The 25,669-nt window shown below is 34.2% G+C and overlaps 4 protein-coding genes and 2 pseudogenes across 8 annotated transcripts; 3 read left to right on the forward strand and 3 right to left on the reverse strand.

The window, feature by feature from the left end:
* Window positions 1–1,843: 1,843 nt before the first annotated feature.
* Window positions 1,844–4,285, reverse strand: LOC107906962 (protein NONRESPONDING TO OXYLIPINS 2, mitochondrial). Of its 5 annotated transcripts, none has more exons than XR_001686823.2 (4): window positions 3,912–4,285; window positions 3,575–3,756; window positions 2,989–3,046; window positions 2,108–2,138 (listed from the first exon to the last, which is right to left on the reverse strand). XR_001686823.2 is itself a non-coding variant. In XM_016834124.2 (3 exons), the coding sequence occupies exons 1-3, from the start codon at window positions 4,040–4,042 to the stop codon at window positions 2,113–2,115; spliced, it is 276 nt and encodes a 91-aa protein (XP_016689613.1). In that variant the 5' UTR covers window positions 4,043–4,283; the 3' UTR covers window positions 1,844–2,112. The 5 variants fall into 5 exon arrangements, 3 of the variants coding, with proteins under 3 accessions (XP_016689613.1, XP_016689612.1, XP_016689611.1); XR_001686824.2 differs by having other exon boundaries at window positions 3,593–3,756; window positions 3,912–4,283; XM_016834124.2 differs by lacking the exon at window positions 2,989–3,046 and having other exon boundaries at window positions 1,844–2,138; window positions 3,638–3,756; window positions 3,912–4,283.
* A 231-nt stretch (window positions 4,286–4,516) lies between these two features.
* On the reverse strand, window positions 4,517–7,646 carry LOC107902819 (peptidyl-tRNA hydrolase 2, mitochondrial). The gene is made up of 9 exons (XM_041093180.1): window positions 7,628–7,646; window positions 6,852–7,053; window positions 6,551–6,757; window positions 6,076–6,136; window positions 5,950–5,986; window positions 5,714–5,791; window positions 5,545–5,617; window positions 5,228–5,267; window positions 4,517–4,959 (listed from the first exon to the last, which is right to left on the reverse strand). Exons 2-9 carry the CDS (start codon window positions 6,891–6,893, stop codon window positions 4,910–4,912), a joined length of 588 nt encoding a protein of 195 aa, XP_040949114.1. The 5' UTR covers window positions 6,894–7,053; window positions 7,628–7,646; the 3' UTR covers window positions 4,517–4,909.
* A 1,032-nt stretch (window positions 7,647–8,678) lies between these two features.
* Window positions 8,679–9,417, forward strand: LOC121217991 (uncharacterized; annotated as a pseudogene).
* A 15-nt stretch (window positions 9,418–9,432) lies between these two features.
* On the reverse strand, window positions 9,433–14,616 carry LOC107906961 (protein unc-13 homolog; annotated as a pseudogene).
* A 6,016-nt stretch (window positions 14,617–20,632) lies between these two features.
* Window positions 20,633–22,151, forward strand: LOC107906959 (F-box/LRR-repeat protein 20). The gene has a single exon (XM_041093181.1). It carries the CDS (start codon window positions 20,633–20,635, stop codon window positions 21,719–21,721), a length of 1,089 nt encoding a protein of 362 aa, XP_040949115.1. The 3' UTR covers window positions 21,722–22,151.
* Window positions 22,152–22,254: 103 nt separating this feature from the next.
* Window positions 22,255–25,265, forward strand: LOC107906960 (probable transcriptional regulatory protein At2g25830). The gene is made up of 6 exons (XM_016834121.2): window positions 22,255–22,913; window positions 23,221–23,282; window positions 23,470–23,626; window positions 23,722–23,999; window positions 24,540–24,660; window positions 24,844–25,265. The coding sequence occupies exons 1-6, from the start codon at window positions 22,647–22,649 to the stop codon at window positions 24,934–24,936; spliced, it is 978 nt and encodes a 325-aa protein (XP_016689610.2). The 5' UTR covers window positions 22,255–22,646; the 3' UTR covers window positions 24,937–25,265.
* The last annotated feature ends 404 nt before the right edge of the window (window positions 25,266–25,669 follow it).

A 25,669-nucleotide genomic window follows, 5' to 3' on the forward strand; every position in this document is an offset into this window, starting at 1 on the left:
TAAGGATTGGAATCCGGAGAGGTTTTAATGGGAAAAATATGCTATACGATCAGTTATCAACTACAAATGCTTTTTCTTTTCCCTTTATTTATTTATGTGTAGGCATTATTGGTTGACGATACCTCTGTCTATGCACGATCCTAGGCAATGGTAATCCCATAGGCCTGCAAAATCATTTTTAATTAAGTAAAATAATATTCTTAACACTTTAACCACTTCTTCATTGCCTTTGTCTTGTTGAAATAACAGTACAGAGGTTAATGCTGTAGTATATATATAGGTCAGTTGTTAATATATGTACAGACACTAATTAATTTAGTATGGAAACAGAAACGAAGCGAAATTTGCGGTGGTCACATGCATGCCTCCCCGCTTCCATCCCGCATGCATATGAGTCAGTCTTCAATACCCCATCACTTACTCATCTTTTTTGTTGCCATTCCAATAACCATAATATCGATTTTAGTTTTAATATATTTCTTTTATGTTTTTAAAACTTTATTAGGCGATTACATGTTATCTTTGAATGCTCCTATTTGAGAAAAGGAAACCAAGTGTTCTTTTTATTAAATAATTATAGAAATATCCAGATATGGGAATAAATAATGATGTTATAAATATATTGGAGAAAGTAATGAAAATATGGGCACCCATGCAGCAAGAGTTACATATTTGCTTGCATGATGCTTCTATTGTAAAAGACGCTGTCCCCTTCAATGACTCCGCACCTGCACAATTTGCAGGTTTCTGCTCTCTTTTCTTTGATGGATAGAGAGATACACTACTTTTATCTATTGTCCTTTTAATCATCTTCATTTCCACTTTTTACTAAATGACATGGAACAACATAAATCACGTTTCTTCGGGTGTTTATAACCTAAGGTTTAGGGTTTCGACCTTGGTTGAGCAACAAGGTAATGAGTATGATCAGGGCCACATAGCAAGAGAGTAAAGAAGGTAAACTTCACAGTTTTGGATAGAATTACATGGCGTGCAAAAACGATATGAATATGTCAAAATTTATGTGAATACAAAATAAGGGTAAGTAGAGGAGACATATGTTTAGATTTCAGGAGCTAGGAAAAAAAGGATAACCGGACAGGGACGGTTCGACCACGCAAATTGCAAACATTATCCAATTTGTTCCTTGCGATGGCTGTGTTTAATGATGCATGGAAGCACATGATTGTTTTTACGAATACGTCAACATGCTAAAATTGAAAAAGATATACAATGGCAAGCAATATTTTTGGGGGTGATGGAATGGGAAAAAGGTCCCACAAGCAATGCAAATGTCGCGCTAATGGGTTTAGACATGGGCACCACAGCCAAGGCAAACTTTGGAAGACACATGGGGACACCCTCATCTCTTTCACCTTCCTTACTACTAATTGATGCTTAGGAAGCTAATATAGTCATAACATCACTTTACAAGGTACCTCTGCTGAAACCACACCTAAACTAAACAGAACCGTCTTCGAAAAGGGCAAAGAAGGGGACACATCAGAGGTATACCGGACACATGATGCCAAGGATTAAAAATGGATTTGAAGGTATACTTGACAATTTTGAACATGATACAAAAAAATACGGGGAAAAATAATCAAAACATGACATGAGAACATAACACGGAACATACAATTAGGACTAGAGAAAATAACAAAAACATGACATGAATAAATGAATTCCGGGTCTATTTGAAGGCAACCAGGAAGCTTTTACTGGTAGAATAGGATGACAATGGAGAATGGGATCATGCATCAATTCATTGCTTTCACTTTTCATTACTACAATATGAAATTATTTTAAACAAAAAGACATTTGAGCTATGACAGAAATGGAGTAAATGGCAAAGCAGTTCTATAATTTAAAGTAAACTAGTTCAATCAATTTCCCTAACAGAAATCTAAAAAGAGAATTTCCGAAATTGTGTAAAGTGAACACAATTCTTGCAGTGTAAGTTATGTCCATCATCCAAGACTTGAAATTTCAATTCAATTAATAATAAAAAGGACACACTTATGAAATAGAATAAATCTTCAAATGGACAACACAAGATGGAAAGCAATGACTATGATCCATCATGCGCTAATTCCTTCCACTTTTGCTATGTTATCGAGGCACACTGAGACCTAGTTCTGTACAAAATTATAAAAATAAGAAGCATTAGCGAGCACTATAGAAAAGAAACTAAATGAAGAGGTTTTAAATGGTGAATAAAGGTACTTCAAATGTATAAATCAATGGGGTCCAGAAACATATTTACTTGAGATACATGTAAAAAAACCTTGTTGGCTATGGAACTTATATGTTACTTGAGAAAAAGTTAATGAAACATCTACGATAGATACGAGATAACTTGCAACAAGGGCAGTCAAAAGTGGCACCTTAGATTATATCTATTCGGAAATTTCTAAAGAATTGGTCATTTAGCATGCATGGACAAAGCTATCCCAAATTTCAATCTGATATTTGAACAAAAGAAAAAAGCACCATCTCTGCATTTCAAAATACAGACAACCAAAGTGCAGAAAACAAAACAAGTTTGAACAATTCTTATGGCCCTACATTAATACCACAACTACAACATATATTGAATCATTTATTTCAACAGGAAAAAAGCAACGTTTGGACTCCAAAGCTCCATCAATATCAATGGACAATGAGGACGGAAAAGGGCCATCAGTTGTAAAACATTCTTAATTGACTGGGACAAATCAAACAACCTTATAGATCACATTGAAAAGAAAAGAAAAACCAACTAGTAAAGAATGAAAGAAAATAGAGAGCTATGGACTTGAACATATCGGTCATCTGTATTCTATAGAGAGCCTATTAGAGTACGTATATGCATAAAGTAAATTGTCAACATAAGGTAGAGTCTACATTTCCAATCATATTAGAGTATAAACAAAATCTTCAACTTTGACCAACAAAGCAAGATTACTATCAATAATTTTCAGTGCAGCTTAAAGAGTTATACAAAACCTTATCAAACCATGTGAAAGCTTCCCAACTCAGGTTGTGTCTTTCTTTGTATCTACCCCTGTTCCAATACACCCAACTTATCAAATCATCATACATGTACATTTATTCTCACTCACTTGTTATTACAATTTAATCTCCCCTAAGTTGCCTAGCTCTTTTTTTTGGCTAATCTCTATTAGATTAACCATTATAGATCTAAATTGATTTTTCATTTTTCAATAACAAGTCTAATTGGGTGACATCTGACCAGATGCACATTTAATGAACTTAAGCAGTTGAAAACCAAGCACAAACTTCTCATGCTTTGCCTTTCCTACTTGCTTAATTCTTATCTAACTGAACTCAAGTCACCTTTCTGTCTTCACTTTCTCTTGGTTTAGATTATCAACAAAACATTAAGAAAGGGAAAACTATACATTAAGAACTATTAAAAAAAAGCAACCAACAAAGAATAGATAAATGGTCTTAAAATTGATAGCTTTCAATGAGGATTCATTGAACATGAACATCATGGTCACGAGATGTCACAACCTAAACAAATAATATTGATTTACTAATTTATTGAAGTAAAAAAAAAGTTGCTTACAGAAACAAAATTACAAACATTTTGGAGATTATCAAACTCCTGGATTTCCACTGCAAAGCATACCCTGAGACAACGACCTAGAGCTCCTCGAATCGATGCCTAGACACGACGTTAACCGAGCTGAAGACACGGCTGAGTGGAGAGGCAGCAGAGATTGAAGACAACCCAATTGAGAAACAGACCTGAAAAATTAAAGCTTGACAATTTAGAAGCAAAATTTTGGTAATTTAAAGGAAACCCAAATTAGAGAAAGGGATAAATTAAAGCGTCGTTAATAAAATTGGAGAATTGGAAAAGAGGGGCATATAATTAATGATAAGGTTTTCAAAGGGCTTACCTTGAAAATGTGGGAGAAGTGCGAGGAGGAAGGAGAGAAGAGGCGGGTTTTGGTTTAAGGGTTGGTTTGTTAATGGCGGATTTGAGGGTAGAGAATGTTGGTTTTGAGAGAGATCGAAACCGAGACGGCATTTTCTGAGAAAAATAGTGAAATGTTAGGGTTAGGAGGAACTTTAGGGTTTTTGTGGGGTTTTAGCATTTTAGGTTTCGTTGGGGCGGGGAAAATTACGAAAAGGTGAAATAAAAGATATTAATTACCAGAAGTCACTTTCTCTCTAAACTATTAACTAAACAATTTAATAAAATTTAGCATTTTTAGCAAATGGAACCTTTGGGTCTGAGAAAATTCCAGACCTGTAGTTATTATGCTATTTATTCTCTCTTTTCATTTCCAAAATTTGAGAAATATATTGACTGATTTCTCCCTCTTTTACAACCCTTTATGTTCCTGTTCTTTGTCAGTATAGTCAATACTCATTCAAATTTATGATATTCTTTGGGGAATAGATGCCAAGTTTAGAGGTGTTTGGAGGACTACAGTGAACAATCCATAGATGCATTCATAATCCCCTTTATTTTTAGATGGTAACAAAGGCAAAAGACTGCTAAGACAATGATAAATAGCATTATTTCCTTCTGAATTTCCGTTGAATAGCACTAGATCATAACTTAATCAAGGAAAAAAGCAACCCATCAATGGTTAGAGTACATAATAGTCAGATACGAAATGAACATTATGGTTCCTCAATCTGTTGTAGCAACAAATTCCAATTGGTATTTCATTTCTCCGTCCAACTAATGAATGGTTAGAGATAATCCTCATCTACCAACGGCTCTGATTTGTTCTATTCCTTGTTCTGAGTCTAACTGGTTCCACAAGCCAACCAAAAGGTTGCTCCTCCTCCGAAACATCATTGTTGTGAAGCGATTAGACTCATTACTGTTGACTGTGGAGGCACCATAAGAAGGTTTTTGTTTTTTTCTTTTGCTTCAACAACATTAGAGCAAGTTCAACTTCCCTGTCACTGAATCAACTACCACCTTTGGTCCTGTACAATCACAAAAACAGATGTATAATAAATAAAGAAAATAGAACTTTTCTTCTTTTAGTTGTTTACATAAATTCTATTTGTTATCACTTGTTTCTTTGTTCGGTGAAAGTGAATTGCAACATCGATAAATTAGGAGTGTATGCAATTATATTTCATACCATCTTCAGCTACCAAGCAATGGACTCATCATGGCATATAACATATACTATAACAGATAAGCAACTACAACAGTTCTAGAAGGAAAAAGAATAAAAAAGAACCAAACCAGGTCCAATGGCAAGAACTGTCTTTGATCCTGCTGAAACCTGTTCAAGAAAGCAGTCATGAGATCTTGGCCACAAATCTTTCTTTCAAATAATAAGCACTATGAATTTGGTACTCAAGATCAAATTCAAGACCACACCATGATGTAGTAGAGAAACCGAGGAACCACTTGGAATCCTTAAACTGTGTAATAAAGAACCTCGAAGAACTAACACAGTAACTAAGGCTATCGGTTCGCTTATACGTTTAGGCCTGTAAGTTACCATTACACTGAAGTTACCTAACTGTGAGATTACTCGAAGTGATGCAGAAAAATACCTGCGTTCTTCCAGCATCAGCAACAACAAAAGTTGGAAGGCCAATACCCTCAGCTGCATCCCTTAACTTATTCCTGACAAAGAAAATGGAAGTGCACTTACACAACCATATGTGTAACTTGACATACATGGTGAGAACCCACTCACTCCCAACAAAATCACCTGCTTACAATTCTTGTTGATTCCTGCATGTAACGACTATTTTGGGTTGCCCACAATCCTCCCATTCTCTTAAAAGGGATCGATCACTGCAATATTTTCAAATGATTTAATGTTCAATTAAACACCTAAACAAATTACTAACATAGACAAAGGGTTCCAACGGATCTTTCACTAGAGCAAGGTCAGACCAACTTACAAGTGAAGCTTGAATTAAGAAATTGGCTTATAATCAAGAGAAACATACCTATGCATTAATTCAGCATAAATGCCAGTGGCAGCATCTGTATATTTGGACAGGAAAATTCAGCGAAACAATTGAAAAGCAGACGAGATAAATTTTAAATCGAAAGTAGCGGCCAAGGAATCTCACGTGCACATTGGGACGCGATCTTCCCTGCTTTCATCTTTAGGTCTTGTCTAACCACTAAAACCTGCCATAAGCAGCTCAAGACTCAATATTCCAGAGTTTATGAATATCATCAGTCGTTACATTCGGGTGATGTTAATAAACAAATAAACAAGATATCAAAGTGTTCCTAATTAATTAATCATAAACACAAATTTAAGTCAATTAGTTCAGCAAATATATGGAAACCATAATCAGAAACAATATATACAATCAAGTTAAAGCATGGAAAAGACACAAAATTAGCTTCTTGGATTTATTATCAAACAAGTAGACCCACAATGCGATCCACTTTTGTATTTAAAAAAAAAAAAAACCTTCAGTCAGGGAAACAACCTAAATATGCTAAAATAACATAACATGTGTTATCTGTAACGATTGTAGTAGGAAAGAATCAAACTTTAAGAAGTATCAATAAAAAGGAAGCCAAAAAAAATACCATTTTAAGGTCTTGGTCAGCATTATAGGAAACTAAGTCTAGTTCTCGAAGCTTTCCAGATAGGAAATTCTTCTTCTTGGAAAGGGTTTTAGTGGGTTTCGACAAATCCAGAAATAACCCCAATATGAAACCAATAACAAGGCCTGGAATGAAGTTTTCAGGTTTGAAACTTACTCCTAACAATGCACTTCCCTGTTTCTGCAGCTTCTGATATTGTATAACCGCTATCAATTAGTACAAATTAAAAATAAAAAAGAGAGAAAAATAACAGCCAAAAATGAAAGAAGTGACTGAGAAGTACCTTGTTTGAAGGTTGAGAAGAGTTTCGAGTGGGAGCCCACATGATCTTTGAGAAAATAGATTGAATTGGGCGTAAACTGGTTGTATGTGGGAAATGGAACAGCCAGGAATACTGGGTGAAAGAAGACGCTAGTTGTAGAAGAAGGGCTAGAGATAAAATGATTTGTCGTCGTGTTGGAATTCGCTGAATGAATACAGGGTTACTGTAAAACGTAGTCGTTCAGGATAATATACTTTGAAATATAATTATCCTGTTTTTGTATGATATGGGTTTTTTTATATATTTTTTTGATGTCTGATTTAGTATTTATATTTCGGGTTTCTAATTTTCACTCCTAAAAAGTCAATTCCAAAATTTTTTATTTTAATGTAAAACAAAGTTTTTCTATATTTTTGTTTGATATATTACTGTAAAGCCTCAATAAAAAATAAATTGAGCTCTTATGAAAAAAATACACTCAATTAAACCCTTAGCTTTTGTTAATAAAAATTGTTAGTTAATTAATTTGACTATTAACCTCACTAATATGATTGATGGAAACCATCAAAAATTACTATGTGGCAGTATGTTGCATGTTGACATGATATATCACATCAGTAAAAAATATTCTTTTAAAAACTAATTTTTTTTTAAAAAGTTAATTAAAATTTGTATATAAATAAATCTGAGCAAATAGAAATGAATTTAAACAACAATTTATCTAAAATTATTTTGAATGAATGTAAAATTAAAAAAATATGAAATGTGTACAAAAACTCAAAAAAAAAATTACTTACTAGAAAACATCATGCCATCCTTTGATTTCAAAAGTTGTTGAAGTCGAATACAAATAACAATGTACATGGTTTATGAACAGAAGATTGGCTCTAAATATAATCAAGTTGGCTATTTACACCATATTACTATTAAAAAAGTTCCAAACCATGCCCATTGAGTTGATCCATTCCCTGCAGTTCAAGTCTATTGCTTTTGGACTTGATTCGATGTCCTTGTGGCATTCAACTCATCCATTCCCTGCAGTTCAAATCTATTACTTCTGGACCCGATTCAATGTCAGTGTAGCATTGGCTGTTGAGATCAAATAATTCCAAGAATTTTGACTTTCTTAAACAACCACCAGTTTCCTCTTCAGGAAGCTCTAATCTTTTAGCTAGTGGCTGCTAAATTAATCTTTACAAAAAATTTGTATATATAAAATATTTTTTATAATTTTTTTCACATTTTAATTTTTTATATACATTTTAGATTTTTTTTTATAATTTGTGAAGTTTTTTAGTTTTGCACTCTTCCAAAATGAATCTAGACAAATGATTGTCCAGATTTATTTGTATCTGGACAACCATTTTTCATATAACTTCATATGGACATTTTAATTATTTTTGAAAAAAAATTATTTTCTTAAAAAAATTTTGAAAAAAATATTTTTTTGCTGATGTGGCCATCCATGTCAGCATACTAACACATGGTAATTTTTAATAGTCATGTCAACGAAGTTAATAGTTAAACTAACGGTTTCTGTTAACGCAAAGGATCAATTTTTTTTTTTGGATCACTGAAAGCTCAAGTAAATATATATTTTTTGTAACGGGTCAACTGATTATTTATTTATTTATTACTGAAGGCATTTTTTACCCTAAAGCCTTATGTAATAATACAATACTATACAACCATATATAATAAGAGGTGACCTCTACTGAATTTAATTTAAGTTTTGAATTTATATTTTGTGTAAAATATTCGTATACAACACAAGCCACGTACGTGCATTTTGTGTTACCGACATTATGGATTCATGTTAAGTTCGACCACACCAAATTATGACCACGACATGCTACACTATTAGTTCAAAACAACCCAATCCATAGCCAACCTGATGGTCCGAGCATTCCATCAACGGCTCTTTACGGATATGGTTCAGATTTCTTTATACTAGGTGCAGGAAATGTTGACACTGTTACATTATGTGCGGCCCCTTCATGCATCTGCTCTGACCGTACAACCATATGCAAACATATACTATTTGTCCTAATCGGAGTATTGGGTGTCACAACATGGATGATATGTGTTGCTAGAGGACTCTTAGGCTGTGCCAGTTGAGCCGCCTTCTAGGATTGCCTACTTTGCCTGAAGCACTTGCAAGAGCTAGCCCATGCGTGAGGTCCCATGAGCTCTCATGTCAGGCAAAGAAGGAAGGTGGGTCAGGATCAGGTGTTCAACATGTTGAAACCTGATTCATGAAAAATGCTTGATGAGATGGAAGAGAAGCAAAGGAAGTAGGTTGGCTAATTGTGTAATTCGTCGAGCCAGAAGGACCACTGATAAAGACAAGGATCTGAAGTTGGCTGCTTATCTTAGCCAGCACGAAGCAGCAGAACTGGTGGTGCTGGCCAATGTACTGGATATATTGTCACGTTCTTTCTTTGGGTTGGAAGTGCAAATGTGTACATACAACCATAGAAACTGTAAATGTATACGTCGCAGATGGAATACTCAAAGCAATCTAGTTCAAATACAGACAAAGACAACGAAACAGAACAGAATATTTGAAATCTGTAAAAGAAAATAATAATAATTTCCTCAATGAATGAAGCCTGATTTATGATACATAAGGCAAAATGAACAAGCAATGATAGTTAAAAACAAATAATGAACAAAAGAACCTCAGAAAGCAAAAAAATTCTCCTACATGCTGTAGAGAATACACAAATTAGATATGACGAAATCTCATAATCATATAAAAATTGAATCTTACAATGAGTGTATCCAACCCACCTTTCCTCACAAGTAAGCCCTTGAAGGTCCTCTGCCTCTCTCTAGTTCCCTCTTCTCACCACTCCATATCTTGGTGAATATCATCAGCTGGATTTCACCTGAACATGGCCGATATGCTATACAAGAGTAACACAATTAGTGCCACATCTTTAGGAACTTGTGCAGGCCAAATACGAAGTACGTAGAAATTATAATAACATTGCTAGCAAACAATGTTATATAGGATGCAGCCTGCCTTGGTTTGCTTTACTCCCGACTCCAGGTTATTAAAGTTTCTTAGGTAAATTATAAGTCTTCTTAAGGAACTTTGAAGCTGTCTCGTCATTCCGGTAACATAACACTCGCAGAAGAGTGTTTGGTTCAGTAGGATTCCACTGCCCTGATGTTGGAGGTAGTGGAAGCCTGGACCTTGCGGATGAGCCATATGTCTCCAAGGTCACACGTCTGAACCGCTCAATTAAGCTCTCAGAATCGGTTCTGAAGAGGGGAAGGACACCTCTCACTGTAGATGAAAACTTATCTATGAGGTCAGCAGGCAAACCATCTCCGTTGGCCCAGAACAGATCTTTAAGGGCTTTGAAATCATCCTCTATAATTTGAGAATCCTGTCGAGAGAAAGCACGAGAAGGACCTCCAGCAAGTAAAACAAGCAAGAATCCATCACAGGAAGCTTTCATGGTATCAGTTATAATCCTTGTACGAACTCTTTCGTGTACAGTTTCTGAGATGATCAACAAGTTCCGCTCCAGTTCCTGTAATAGAGGGTCAATCCTAGAAGATGATGGCTCTCCTACATACAAACCATCCCATAAAACATGACTTAGGTCATGGAATACGATTTTGTAAGCTACAGCCTCAGAGAGTAGCTGAACCCCTTCCACACAAGCAGATGGTGTTAGTTCAAATTTCTTGCTCAAACCATTCGAAAAATCTTCCACATGAGCAGACTCACAGTTCCTCAAGTGGGTTATGATCCTCTTCTCTAAAACATCCATCTCAGATCGGATCCGGTGGAAAGTATTAATACGAACACAAAGCTGTGGTATCCCAAATGAATTATCTCCATTCATTGTTGCAACCTGAGAATTTCTCTTCTGAGAATTTTGTGACTTTTCTTTCTTCTTCCACACACCTTGGAACTTTGATCCTATCTCACATCTGGTCAATGCAGGCATTGTGGGGATATATGTATTTCGTGTACCTACGTGTCAGGTTAAAAGGACAAAATGTTGGCAATTCTAAAAACCTTAGACATCATATTTAGATAATTTATATGATTTGCAGGAATTTACCACATCCAGATTTTGCCTTCATTACGTAATACTGAAGACATTTATCAAGGCCAGCCATCAAATCAGGAAGCAATGCAGGATGTGTAGGTATTGGCAACTGGAAAAATGCATCTAAAGTCTCATCAATGATTCTCAATATTTCAACTGCAGAGGGAGCATATCCTTCTTGATTTGCCTGTGGATTCCATACCTAACATAATGGAAAGTGTTGGTTAGCAAAATGAAAAATAAAATAGTAACAACAAAGTCCAATTATAAGCATATTGCAAGCACTACTTCATATTCAAGTCGGTTGCAGGAACAAACAAGCAAATTTTGACAGGAATATTAACCACTTCCTAAGAAGATATTGCTTGATAGGTAACATAGAATGTGCAAAATAAAATTCTGTACATATAAAGAAATCATCTCCCACTAACGTATGCAATAGGTGAAAAAGATCATAGGCACCGAAGCAGTTTTAGGGTTGCAAAGCAAACAACTATAATTTTAATAAATGATAAGGATGTAATCATATTTACGAAAACCAAACCACTAATCCGACATCTTGAAGCTGATTTCTACACTCTTCATTCCTTCAAAATTCCTAATTACTTATAATTATAGGCCTTAGCACGTAATCCAAATGTTTAGATTTAATAGTTAAACGTAATTCCTTTGCCTTCTCGGTTTAGGCGTTACTTACCTGTAGTCGAAGTGCAACAACCAGAGTATAACTGATTTATCCCTAAAGAGAGTAATACATTAGGAAAATATAATTGCCTTTGCACCCATGCATATATGTACATGTGTATACATAAATATTATATATGTATATACATATGCATATATATATAATATATAATATATGCATGCGTGTCGATAATATTATTCCAGCAGCAAGAAGAGAACACTTATTCACAAAGACAATAAAATTACATTAATGAAACTGTGAGTTGAAGAACTAGGATTTTGATGGATTTAAATTTCAGATAAAATTGTCATCCAGATGAAAAGAATAGTAAGTCCGTACCTCTTGTTGCAAATTCCTGTCAACCCATTCCTTAAGTCTGTCTAATCTTGTCTTGATCCAACCTTTAACCAGATTGGCAATTGCAGTTTCAGCCTCATAAGGAGGCATCTCACGGATTATGGCCTTCCACCATCTTCACTGTCTACTGCATCCTCAACTGCAATCTGAACAAGATCTTTCTCAAGTTTATCTGCAGCTCTCAGGACTTGAACAGCATCAGGAGTTAACTCCATAATACCTGAGATGAACTGTTTTATCTCATTTGCATAACAAGAATGAAGGGTGGCCACGGCTACACCAGCTGCCAAAGGATGCCAACCCTTCAGTATTGGACTGAAAACCTTCGTCTCATGGACTGCTAGCTCACCAACATCCTTAGCAAGGATTGCAAGTACAGGAAGAGGATTTGGCTGGTTTTTCGAAGCTCTCCTGCTTGAGTCTGCTTTCTCCATTCTCTATACAATAATATGGAAAAAAAAAAAAGAGAGAGCATATGCCTAGTCATTAAACCAACTAAAAAGGAGAAAAGGGACAAGACAGAGAGCATCCAAAGGCAGCAAACACTTGTTGCATTCAAGCCCATGCATATAAGGATCTCGTACATGTGGAATGAAGACGCGGATACAAAACAAGTGCCACAGAAACTTGGCTTTTCTTCATTCTCAGTAAAATGGACAATAGCAAATATTAAAGACTTGCCTGAGCAAAAGCAGTGCGCAAAGATGACCTGATATAAGTGTCAATCCTATTTCGAGCTACATCAACCTCTCCTTTCCTCTTTCTCCGATACTCTGAAGATACATCCTCAACCAAAATCTTAGCTGCAGATACACCCAAAGAAACAATGCCCTGCATGGTATATATATTTCCACTATCGAAAGTGTCATGGTATGCAAGGAGTCTTTTCTCTGCCCAGCCTAGTACTGAAGTCAATGTAGAACTTAAGATCCTGGAGTAGCCAGGATCCTTGGTTGCTTTGGCATCTTTTGCTACTTCTGCTAGCTGACCATCAGCAGCATATAGTAAGTCCATTTCAACTTGCCCAGTGGCAACAAAACGGTGAAACAGGACCCACGTAAAGCAGAGATTATGGAGCATTTGGTTAATACCAAGAACCACCCACGTCTTCTTTATGTGCTCCATAAGCTCATCAACTTCCTCAACAATAGACGTCTCATCATTAATATCAAAGCACGTCTCTAAAAGCATTTCGTAGAGTCTAAGATTCAGTGGAATGCCATCAGCCCAGTGGCATGAATCAGAGAAAGACCCATCAGATCTGGAAGCAAGAGACATAACAGCACTGCGAAGAACTTGCATCGACTCATTGTTCTTTCCAGTTTCTATTGGTCTATCCAAGGCTGCATGAATGATCTGCCGCAGCCGTTGTGATGCATTATTTGATTTATCAAGTGAAACGCGAGGATGCAAAAGTAACCCAGCCTCAAGAACCTTGAGGTTTCTTTTCTGCCATGCATCATATTCTTGTTGATCGGTAAAATCTGATTGCTTGAGCTGTTGTAATAGCTCCAATGGCAGAACAACCGACTCAATTCGTCTTCCGACCTGTGACTCATATATTTATGGTAGATATTATCAAAGCTAATAAACCCAGTATAAACATGGTAAAGTCCTCATGCAAGCCTCCACCCCACCCTAAAGTCATCCCCAACAAGAAAGAAAACATGCAGCAGATATTTAAAAAAAAAGAAAGATAAACACGATAGAAATTCATCAGAATTCTAATACATTTTTGTCTTTAAGTTGATAATCTTGTTGGATTTATATTAATACTCCATTATTCATGATTAAATTCTAGAATCAAATTTGTTTGTACATTAAATCATAATCTACTTTTCAACATTGTGATCATCGGATCTTGTTGCTTCAACTTTCATACTAAATAATTAAAACTCAATTTACTCGTATCAGAAGCCGCATTATCTGGATCAAGTAAATTGCAATTAAAAGAAAAAAAGCAAAATTGCGGATCAACCAAAACTCGATAGAAAATGAAAACTCAAATTTTAACTAACCAGGCCGCCGCCGATTCTCAAAAGCGCTCTTCTAACTCGTGAATCAACGGTCTCAGGTATCCGCATTTGAATCCTCATAAGCTCCCCTACAGTCGTAGGCCGCTTGGATTTGCCCTCGCCGGAGCCTGGCCCGGAACCCGGACTCTTTTTCGATCCTGGCGACTTCAATCCTAAAGCCTTCTTCATCTTACTAGCGGCGGCTGACGTAAGCGAGCGTTGCAACGCGGGCGAATTAGGTGAGTGGTTGTTGTTTTGACTAGGCGAGTTGTAACCCAGCGAATCAGAATTGGAAGCGGAAGCGGAAGAGGAGAGAGGTTTCGAAGAGGAAGTACGGCATACGGCGAGGAAGACGTCATAAGCAGTGAGTCGGAGGTCGGAGTCGGTGAGTTGAGAAGCGAGTTGTCCGAGTGGAGATTGGAGATCGGTTGAGGTAAGCTTGCTCGGTGGCATTCGAGGTTTCGTTTGCAATGGCGGTGGAGTTGACTCTCTCTTTGAGTGGCCAAGCGAAAGGTCTCTGAAGAGATGCGCCATTGTGTTAACTCGGAGAGAGAATGAAAGAGAAACGAGCGAACGAGTTACACCATTGGACTATTTGAGGGAGTAAATGTGTAAAACCAAATGGGAAAGAGAAAATAGATAGGAGCTGTTTGGCATTTTTGTTTTTTCAATTTCATTTTATATTCTAAAATTCTTTTCTAACTTCAAAAAGAAAAATTCTGGCATTATTATTTAAACAAACTTCAAAAGCAGATTTAATAATTATGTCATATTAAACTATTGCTTTTACATAGTTTTAATATATCAATAATTAATCATTTATAAAATTTTAATTTTTTTTTACATTTATACAAGTCATACAACACTATTTTTTACGATTATATATTAAAAATTATTTATTTAATTCATTGGCCTTTTAATTAGGTATAAAATTATACCTAATCAAATATAGTAACTATAAATTTTAAACAATAAAAAATAGTTGAACGAAAGCGATTTATGTAGTGATTAGCATATGTTAGTCATAATTTTGACTTTGGTGCACAATTTAAAAATTGGATTAAAAAGAAAAAGAAAAATGATTAACATAATAATTAATTATAATTCACGATTTCTTTTCATCTTTGGGCATAAACTGGAGAGTGAATAAGACAAACAGTGATAAGGGCGTGAGAGCGCATAAAGAGAGAGTAAAGCGCGTAAGGAACTACCAACTGTTTTCGTGCAATTGGGAAGTGTAAAGGAAAAAAAAAGGAAAAGGAGAGCGAATAAAAAACCAATGAAAGCTGGATCATTTGTGAGAAACGGCGGGATCCTTGATTGGTAGGAAGCTGTGGGGCTGGATAGGGACCACGCGCACATCCAGACTCGTTAACCCACCAACAAAAAAAATTTAATTTAGGGGCTATTTCTTACCTAAATAAAAAATTAAATATTAAAATAGTATGTCAATATCATTATTTATTAAATTAGTAGGTTTGAAACAAGAATAAGAGTGGAAGAAAAGAGATGAGCAGCACTCAGTGATTTTTCTAACGCATTCATTAAATTATCATTACAAAATGACGCGTGTTTAAAATAAATTATTTTTGCATCAAATCTTTGTTTTTTTTTTTTATCAAATGTACCCCCACAACATTTTCAATATATTTTTGACGTAATTTACTAAATAATGTTAAATTGCATCTATATCCCTAAGTAACATTTGTTGTTAGAAATATATGAAGAAAAGAAATCCAAAAATTAGCTGAAAGAAGAGCGAATGAAGGCGAAAGTAGGAAAATTAATGTTGAAGTTTGGAATATATTGAATGTCGGCAGCAACGAATACCAAGTGGTAACCTCCAATGATTAGGTGAGATTAAGATGTTTCTATGAAAAGTACTAATCGATATCCAAAAAATGTTAAAATGTAATAAATTTATAAAATAAAAAGGTAAACTATAAAAATAATTACTTTTGTTTGCCTTATATTACATTTTTGTCATTTATGTTTGAAATGTTACATTTTAGTCACTTATGTTATTGTTTTGTTACAAAGTGATCACTCTACTATTAAATTTCGTCATTGTTTTAGTCCCTTGAGTTTTTTTTAAGAACTTATAAAAATATTTATCTCTTTTATTCTTCACCTAATAACTTCGATGAAAAATTCAAGAACTGTAACACCCCTAACTTGTATCCCTCGCCGGAACTAGGTTACGGAGCATTACTAGAGATTACAGATCAAACAGACAGAAATCTCAAACATTTTCATCAAAACAAGTCATCAAGCATCGTTTTAATCCAAATTATAAAGTCTCAAAAATAGATATTATAACTTCATTTACAATCAAACAATAAAATAACTAATATTTAGACACTCTAGGTACATGCCGACACAAAGAAATAAACATCACCATATTTGAGTTCAAGATCGTTGTTGGATGCTGAATCAGCGATCAAACTTAAGTACTTAACCAGCGCACGGAAAACAAAACCGTACACTGAGTAAAAACTTAGTGGTATTTCTATAATCCGAATATTTAAAAATAAAACAATAAAATATGTATAATAAAATGTTAAGCACAATTGAACATTTAAAATCACACAATACTCAATTTTCATCACTTGCTATATATAATACATTTCCATAATTTATTCACGTATCATTTAAACAATGACACTATCCATTCCACAATCAATTTATGAATATATAACTCGTGTATTCCAAGTATTTACAACATATTTCACATTCTATTTTCAGTTTACTATCTCATATTCTTATTCTTAACCTAAAGTAGATTTTATAGAACACATCGGATATACAGAACAAATACAAAGGTACATTATTATGCACTAAGGAACAGAGAGCACTGAAGTGCTATACAGAGAGCACAGATGTGCTAAACAGAGAGTACTGACGTGCTAGTAATCAGAGAGCACCAACGTGCTAATAATCAGAGAGCGCGCTAAAGTTCCTTAATGGCATGCCACTAATATCCCAGTAGTTCTTTCATTCAAAAAAAATAATATCTCAGTAGTTCTAAGTTCCATCTACTTGGGCATTAAGGCTGAATTTTATACATATCAAAAACAATTCAATTATCATATTTGCACAATTTCACATTTACACATATATATTCATAATATGTATTCCACTTTAATTCAACCAATATAATTTCATCACATATTAAGACAATCCATTTCAATTGTAAAAAAAAAAATTCCCACCTCAATCACTTACCATAACATTTAATTAAAAATACAACAATTAAAAATTAGATTCAGATTATAGAAATACAAACCAGGAATTCCGAGCTATTTCTCATCGACTATATTTTTCCCTTTTTAGTCGAGAATTTCGGTACGACGATTGCTACGGAATTAAAACAATTAAAAATCATCAATACAACACCATTAAATCTCACATTAAATATTTCAATTTGTACTCAATATTTACCTAAATTCCAATTTAGTCCCTGAATCGAGACTAACTTTTATTCACAAAACTAATTTCATATTTTCATTCCACTCACACTTTAAACTAATTTAACTCTCTAATTTCACCATAAATCCTTAATTTTCAAAATTCTCTCAAATTAGTCCTTATTAATTCAAAACCTATAATTTATTTTACAAATCAACCATTTACTAACTTCTAACTTGAAATTCAATCAATTTAACTCCTAATTCGTCAATTAATTCAACATAACTCATGTCTAAAAATCAACTATCTTTCAAAAATTCAACATAAACCATGAAATATTTTGTTCTAGAACTCAAAAACTCAAAAATTACAAGAAAAAAGATTAAATTGACTTACCAAATTAACTTTGAACTTTGAAACCCAAATTTTCCTTTTTCTTTTGTTTCTTTCATTCTCCCCTGTTTCTTTTCTGTTTTCGTTTTTCAATTCTGTTTCAATTTTTTTTCTATCTCTTATCTCTTTTATAATATAATATAATATATATAATATATAACTTAACTTTTAAGTAATATTATAATAATAATATATTTTAACTTTAGATTTTTTTTAAAAATCTACTTATGGGCCTCAACTTTAGAAAAAGGCATAATTGCTAATTTGGTCCTTTTAACTTTTCTTTAATCTTTAATTAAACTTTTATCTCTATTGCAATTTAATCTTTTTTAATCAATTAACCATCGAAACGTTAAAATTCTTAACGAAACTTTAATACTATCCTAATGACACTCTGTAAATATTTATAAAAATATTTACGGCTTAGTTTATAATATCGAGGTCTTGATACCTCGTTTTCGACCCAATTTACCTAATAATTTCTTTTAAATAAAAAAATTCACTGATTCAAAAATATTTCTAAAATCACGCTTAACTTATTATTATTAATTAATAACTTTTTCTAACTTTTTTATCAAATTTAGTGATCTCAAATTACTGTTCTGACACTACTGAAAATTGGGCTGTTACAAGAACCCATTGAACAACTCATACAAACCTAGATTCCGACGAGGTTTTTTCCTTTTTAAACTTTGATTCTGATTCATTTTTCACTCTAAATCAAAATATATATATTATTTTTGTTAAAAGCAACTTTTTCTGTTATTTTCTATATACTTTGCACATATTAGTTGATGTTGGGTGAACCTTTAGGGATGAATATCAAATTTATCCATAAACTTTAGTTCAATGTGCAATTTGATACATGAATACATACAATTATTTTCATACTAGATTAATATAATTTTTTTGTATGTAATATGTCAATATAAAATGGTGTTAATTCAATAATATTGTTAATGATTTGTAAAAACTAAATTAAATAAAATTTTCATGTATAAAATCACACAAACAAATGCGATGTATAACATTGCACATTAGATAGAAGTTAATGGATAATTATGATATTTATCTCGAATTTTTCTAATAAAAGATCCAGATAAAACATGAAATCTAAATATAAAAAAATTGAATAAATAATATAGTAAGAAGATTGTAAAGCACATTAAAAGAGAGGAAAGTATTGTGAGGAAGAAAAGAGCGTAAAAGAATAGAAAGTTTTTAAGAAAATTTATCTCACACACTCTTATGAAATTTTGCGTACGAGTTACAGGTGCTACATATATCTTGTAGGGTATAAATTCATTAGAATTGGAATATGAATTTTGTTGTCGAAAATTGGCTTCGGATGAGTTTTAAAAGACAAAAGAGATAAATACGTTTATAAATTTAAAAATATATACATATTTAGCGTTATTTGAATTTTTTAGTTAAAAATGATCACATGTCACATAATTGACTAATTTTTTTTTATCAATTGAGGTAATTTGTGTACCAGAATATAATTAAGGTATCACTTTAACTAAGAGATAATATGAGTATAATTTTCGTAGCATTTTGTGATTTAAATTTATAAAAATAATGAATTTTTATTAATCTTATAAATAAATTATAATGTAATTAATAAGTAACATAAACTCAATTAAATTCTTAAATAATAAACCCATGTAAATTTAATAAAAAATCAAACAATAGAATTTAGTGCCCAACTCTCTCCTCCTGCATTTTTTAGTGCGTTGTGTATTATTGCATGAAGAAGAATAGATAATCCATAGCATAGCACAAAATGAGTATAAAAAGGATTTTATTAATACCACACACACGTTATTTAAAAGAAAAGGTAGATTTGTATTAATTTACACATCATAGTTCGCCAATAATTTGATGTAGCTGAGTCAGAGCTCCAATATTAAAAAAGAAGTAATATGGTTACCAAAGGACAACATGCCACATGCATTTGCCCATGCTTCTTCTTCTTTTGCCAACTAACCAGGCATCATTTTCATGGATGTATTAGTTAATATGTATTGATATTTAATAAATTAATATTGCTGAATGAAACTCGAATTTTTTGAAAATTTTACGAAGCAAATGAAGTTATTATAACTTTGCCAAGAATTCAAATGCTTAAAGAAGTAGCTTGGGACGTGGTTGGGGGTTCACACCCTCAAGCGAATTTTTTTTAGTAGGTGACTGTGTGTCATGCACGACTTAACCCGTATGAGTTCTCACTTTGTATACTTGCATACCAAGTGGCCTCTCAAAGCACTCGATTCTTCTACAAAATCGAAAGACAAAATCTCAACTCGATTCGAAGACAATAATGACCTGTTAAAGGATTAGTTAGCTTTTAACAAACAAAACTTTAAAAACTTCTCCTGAAAAAATCAACAATCTTAAACAAATATTTATTAAAATTTAAAACTAATGTATTTTAAAAAATAAATGTAAAATAAGATTTTAAAATATTTGTGGAAATACCTTATATTGTAATAATCTTGTAGCATGTTTTGAGTGCTTGGACTTTTTCTAATTAAAAGATGAAAGCGAAAAAAAGGGTGTGAAAAAGAGATTAAAATAGACAATAGTGTTAAAGCGAGTTCAAATTGCTTTATCAGATATGCACATCAAAATTGATTTTCCTTTTTAAAATTTTTTAAAGATTTCGTATCTGATTAAAGAAATTATGAATCTTGGAAATGGTTGTCCCCATATAAGCCATCAGATTTGAAATTACATGGTGCCATTCCCTATCCTCAGTCTTGCAATCTACTTAGCTTTTGTCTTGGAGTAGTTTTGCTTCATTTATTTTATGGGTTATATACCCTTTTCAATTCATAGCAAAAGATAAGAGTTTTGATTTTAATCTTCATGTCGGCACTGGGTGACGACGAGTTAAGCTTAGTTCTCAAATGGGTTTATGATCAAAATGACAGGAAATCCTTCTCTCAAGTCTGCAAACAATGGCTGCGAGTTGAAGGTTTAACCCGATTATCCATTCGGGTTCTTGAGCCCGATCTCATCCCCGTTTTCTTGCCCAGATTCCCAAATCTGCTTTTCTTTGAAGCCCAGGTTTTTATCTCCAATCCCCACCTTGAATTCGTGGCTAAAACATGCCCAAAACTCCAAGTCCTCAACCTTAATCTTAAGAAAACACTTGAAGAATTCGAAGAACTTGACGAGAATTCCGGTTTTGAAGATGTTGGGAATGATGGGATTAGCGCTTTGGCTAATGGGTGTCCAAATCTATCCAAAGTCCTGTTGAGAAAGAGGAAAAACGTAGCGAATTTTGCTGTTATTTCCCTCGCTAAATTGTGCAGGAACTTAACAACTTTGGATTTAGGAAGGTGCAATTTGGTGGATGACCGAGCTGTCGAAGCAATTGGGTGTTCGAATTCGATACGGGTTTTGAATTTTGAAGCTTGTTCGTTGATTACTGACCACGGTTTGGCTGTTTTAGCAACTGGGTATATCTCCAAAACGCTGAAAAAACTGGTTCTCGCAGAATGTGATCGAATCACTGATTCTGGGGTGTCAATGTTGAAGCACATTTGTTGTTTGGAAGAGTTAAATTTAGCTGAATGCGGGCCGAAGATAACAGACTCCGGTGGCCTCGCCGTTTCTTCACTTTCAAGTCTCAAGAAATTGAATTTGGGTTGGCTGATCAACTTATCGGATGTCACAGTTATTGCCATCGCCAACAATTGTGTGAAGTTGGTGTCGATTGATTTAACAGGCTGTGAGTTAGTGACTGGAGTTGGTGTCAGAGCATTTGGTAACCATGGTTCTCTAGAATACCTTGTGTTGGCTTCTTGTTACAATATTTGCATGAATGATTTGAGCATCGTGGTTAGATGCCAGTCACTGAGGAACATTGTGCTTGATAAAGGACTGAGGATGTGGATTCCAATGCCAATGCAAGTGCATATCAGCAAGTTTTGTCAATTGCATTGGCGTTGAAGGATTAACACACACACAAAACAGTCGATTTCTAGGATAGAAATTTGGATAAAATCAAAAGGTTAGTGCTTCTTGATTTTGTCAAGTACCCTTTCGGAAAAGAATTTATACAAACATCAAATCTCTTGTTCATGAATGTTAATAATTGCATTCTCTCTTTGGACTGTGAAGTTAAAAGCGAGGGTATTGATGCCTGTTCAAGATTATTGATGAAGGAAGCTCAGAAAACATTGTTTGTTTGATGGGAAAGCAAAAGTAAGGGTATTTTCTGATTGGAAATAAAGTATTAGCAGCCAAGATTTCTTATTGAAGTTTCAATCTTTTTTCTTTTTTGTTGTTGTTTCTTAATGTTGTGGTTGTAAAGCCTTTTTCTTGCTTTTCATTTGAGGTTTATGACACATTCATCAATCTTAAGGCATATTCCTCTTCTTCTTTTTTTCTTCCTTGTTCATGGAACCAATTAACAAATACGAGTTAATGGTTGTACACTTGTACTTGACAATGGTATGAGTCACTTTCATCCCTTGGCCATATGGTTTCTCCATTATAAAGCCTCTGGAGCTGAGGGAAAAATTCATTCTTTAAAATTTGAAAGATAATTGCATGAATCAAAGTATTGAAGCACCAATCTCATTGATCAATTTGGCAAGCTATTACGTCTAATAACGTTTAAACAGAACAGTTTAATAACGTTTTACTGAATTTCTTACGTTAATTTTCCATGTGATTACTGAAAAAAGAAAGTTGGAATCTTTGGCCCATTTTATATGTAATACTGCAATTGATGGGAACCAAGACTTCAAGGCCTAATATATGAGACCAGGGTCCAAGCTATCCGTTTCGTTGTCCGAGAAAGCGCAAAGCAAAACCGTCCTTGTCTTCCATTTTAGAGAAAAACCCACATCCCAAGTAAAGCAAATAAAAGATGGGATCATCTTCAATAACGAGAGCTGTTGGTGCTATACTACACAGATTTACAAATGGGGTTCCCACGACTTCCTTGATTGTTTCTCGAAATGGTCTGTTGAAAAGCAGTAGGCAATTGTTATTATCATCAGCATCCTCAATATCATCGTCTCCTTCAGTATTATATCAAGTTAACGCTGACAGCAATGAGCATCAATTCCGAAGTATATCCACTTTCCCTCCTCTCTGCATGGGCAGGCGCTCTTCCAAGATTGCCGGCAGAAAGGTCTCTTTTGTCTTATTTTCTTAGATGCCCGCATTTTGATGAACTTAGAAAGATCCTTATTTCAAAGAAAAGAGACATGACCCCCCTCCCCGAATAAATATAGCTGTTTTATGGTTTAGCTGCCACCTGTTTGATGAAAATCCTAACAGAAGATAAACCCAATTGTAATTTATGAATGGAAATGGTTTATCTTATGTTTAATCTTCTTTTAGCGTGGAACTGAAATATGTTTTCATCTCTTATATATGCGGTAAAAAAACTCAAAATCAATGAAATAATTTTATACTACTGTTCTAATTAAATCCAGGGTGCTCAAGATGCAAAGAAGGCCAAACTCTATTCAAGGATTGGAAAAGAAGTTGTATCTGCGTAAGTTGGTAGCTCATAGTCCCTCCTTGATTAGCTATATTAATGCGAAAAAGAGTTTTGCATATTGCTTTTTTATTAGTTAACTGCAGGAAGTTCTATCATGTATTATTTCTACTAGTTTGTACAACTTCCCTACATTTTTGTATGGAGACGAAAATGTCTTAAATTGATGCTTGATGCGCGGCAGTGTAAAGAAAAGCGGTCCAAATCCGTCATCAAATACCGTTCTTGCTGCCGTACTTGATAAGGCCAAGGAGCTTGATGTACCCAAGGAAATATTGGAGCGTAATATAAAGAGAGCTTCGGAGAAAGGGCAAGAAGCTTACATTGAGAAAGTTTACGAGGTCAGTGAATCAATACTGTCTTAATTTTATTTATAGACTTGTTGCTATAGTGATAGTCAGTAAGATTGGCTCTTCAAGTATACCTCTTCTTTCAGGTATATGGTTATGGTGGAGTTAGCATGGTAGTGGAGGTCTTAACAGATAAAATAACTCGGTCAGTGGCAGCTGTTAGGGAGGTAGTCAAGGACTGTGGAGGAAAGATGGCAGATCCTGGTTCTGTTATGTTCAAGTTCAGGCGTGTTCGAGTTGTTAATATAAAAGTCACTGATGCTGACAAAGACCAGCTCCTTAACATTGCATTAGATGCTGGTGCTGAGGATGTTATTGAGCCTCCAACATATGAAGACGATACTGACGAGGATAGGTCAGAGAGGTAATGCTCTTTCTGTTTCAAACTCAATCTTTTCTATTATATTTCCGTACTTCTTTTCATTTTGAATATGTTTAATTTCTATAGAAATATAGAGGAATTAATTGTAGTTATCTTTTCTGAGCATCTCTCTTTTACGTAGGTTAAGGCTATCACTGGCTGTGCCTTAAAACATGTAACCTAAAATTTGCAAGTACGTCTAATCAAACCTTCTTGTGGTGTACATGAAGTTCCAAACTATGCAATTTTACTGTTTGCATACAAGACTTGAATGACTTGTTTTCTTTTCTGACTGGAGATTGTTCAACTGTTCCAGACAAGAAAATATTTGGACATATAATGACAGTATTATGGTTCTACAAATATGATAGGCATGATTTTATCTCGTTATATGTTATGATATCTGTATGCTTTAGTAAGTCCACATGTATGGTTGTCAATAATACGTTACAAACCTATCTTTTTTTTTTTTTCCTTTTTCAAATAATGCAAGTTGTTTTGCCACTTGGACTGGGGAAAGTCTAACCTGATCCCTCCTTGCAGCTATTATAAGATTGTAAGTTCGGCAGAAAACTATGCAACAATTCTTTCAAAGCTACGTGATGAAGGGATAAATTTCGAGACGGATAACGGTTCTGAGCTACTTCCACTAACCACCATTGAGGTATTTTTCTGTAATGTTGATAATTTCTGCTAAACCAGGTTCTTTTGCCTTCTATATGGCTGATGCTGACCTTAGGTTTTGCAGAATGCTTGGCATACATTGAACTGCCTAAGCCAGTGTTTTATTGTTTCACCATCTTGCTTCTCTTGGCAGTGACATCATTTACTTTTCGATTGGTTTCAGGTGGATGATGAGGCTATGGACTTGAACAAGGAACTTATGTCTCAATTACTTGAACTTGATGATGTCGATGCTGTTTATACGGACCAAAAGTGATTTATATCTAGACCATTTCGGTGATGGTACTGATGTTCTGATGCCGCGAGTCAGTTAACCTGTTGTTGGTGCTTAAAATTCACAATCTTGGCTGCATTGTTGCTCATTTTAGCTAGGGATTTCCTAGAGGACCTTTATATTCATCATTTGATTTTCAAGTTTCAACCCTCTGAGAATGGAAGGAAGAAGAAAGGGTTGAGCGGTTTTAACTTGTATCACAGTTTAGATAATCTCTCTTTTATTCTTTTTTACAAATTCTGAAGAGCTGCCATGGCTGAAACCACTCTTTTCAATCCTAAACCATGTCTTGGTCTTGATTAAACGATTAATTGGCAATGTCATCTCTGCTTTAACTAACAAGTGTAGATGCTTGTTTCAGGAAATAACATTTTTTGTAGAATCATCTCTTGGGGATAGTTTTCCATACTAAAAAAAGCCGTGGAAGTAATCTTAAAGAACATTTGACCTTGGGAACGATATTATGTTGGGAATGTTTTGGAGCTAACCTTGGAAGGTTGGTAAGTTTCTTGAGTTGCTTCCCTATTAAGATGCGTTGAAGAGCATGACTTAAAAGATTTTAAATACGGACTTTATTACGGAATACATTTCTTAACATTTCCGTGACATACAAGTACTTTTTTGATTAATAAAAAATATAGAAGTAATATGTGTAACTACTACAAAAAATATAACGTATTAGTTACAAGTTCTTTTCCTGTTCTTTTATCCTTTT

Source organism: Gossypium hirsutum, chromosome D05, assembly GCF_007990345.1.
Source record: "Gossypium hirsutum isolate 1008001.06 chromosome D05, Gossypium_hirsutum_v2.1, whole genome shotgun sequence".
Taxonomy (NCBI): Eukaryota; Viridiplantae; Streptophyta; class Magnoliopsida; order Malvales; family Malvaceae; genus Gossypium; species Gossypium hirsutum.

Bases quoted from the DNA above. Each gene is read 5' to 3' on its own strand.
- LOC107906962 (XM_016834123.2), bottom strand. From the start codon at position 4,042: ATGCCGTCTCGGTTTCGATCTCTCTCAAAACCAACATTCTCTACCCTC. The intron at 3,757-3,911 runs GTAAGCCCTTTG...TTAATTTTTCAG, and splicing joins ACTTCTCCCACATTTTCAAG to GTCTGTTTCTCAATTGGGTT.
- LOC107902819 (XM_041093180.1), bottom strand. From the start codon at position 6,893: ATGTGGGCTCCCACTCGAAACTCTTCTCAACCTTCAAACAAG. The intron at 6,137-6,550 runs GTATTTTTTTTG...TGCTTATGGCAG, and splicing joins CTGACCAAGACCTTAAAATG to GTTTTAGTGGTTAGACAAGA. The intron at 5,618-5,713 runs GTAAGCAGGTGA...TTTCTTTGTCAG, and splicing joins TGCAGGAATCAACAAGAATT to GAATAAGTTAAGGGATGCAG.
- LOC107906959 (XM_041093181.1), top strand. From the start codon at position 20,633: ATGTCGGCACTGGGTGACGACGAGTTAAGCTTAGTTCTCAAATGGGTT.
- LOC107906960 (XM_016834121.2), top strand. From the start codon at position 22,647: ATGGGATCATCTTCAATAACGAGAGCTGTTGGTGCTATACTACACAGA. The intron at 23,627-23,721 runs GTCAGTGAATCA...CTCTTCTTTCAG, and splicing joins ACATTGAGAAAGTTTACGAG to GTATATGGTTATGGTGGAGT. The intron at 24,661-24,843 runs GTATTTTTCTGT...GATTGGTTTCAG, and splicing joins TTCCACTAACCACCATTGAG to GTGGATGATGAGGCTATGGA.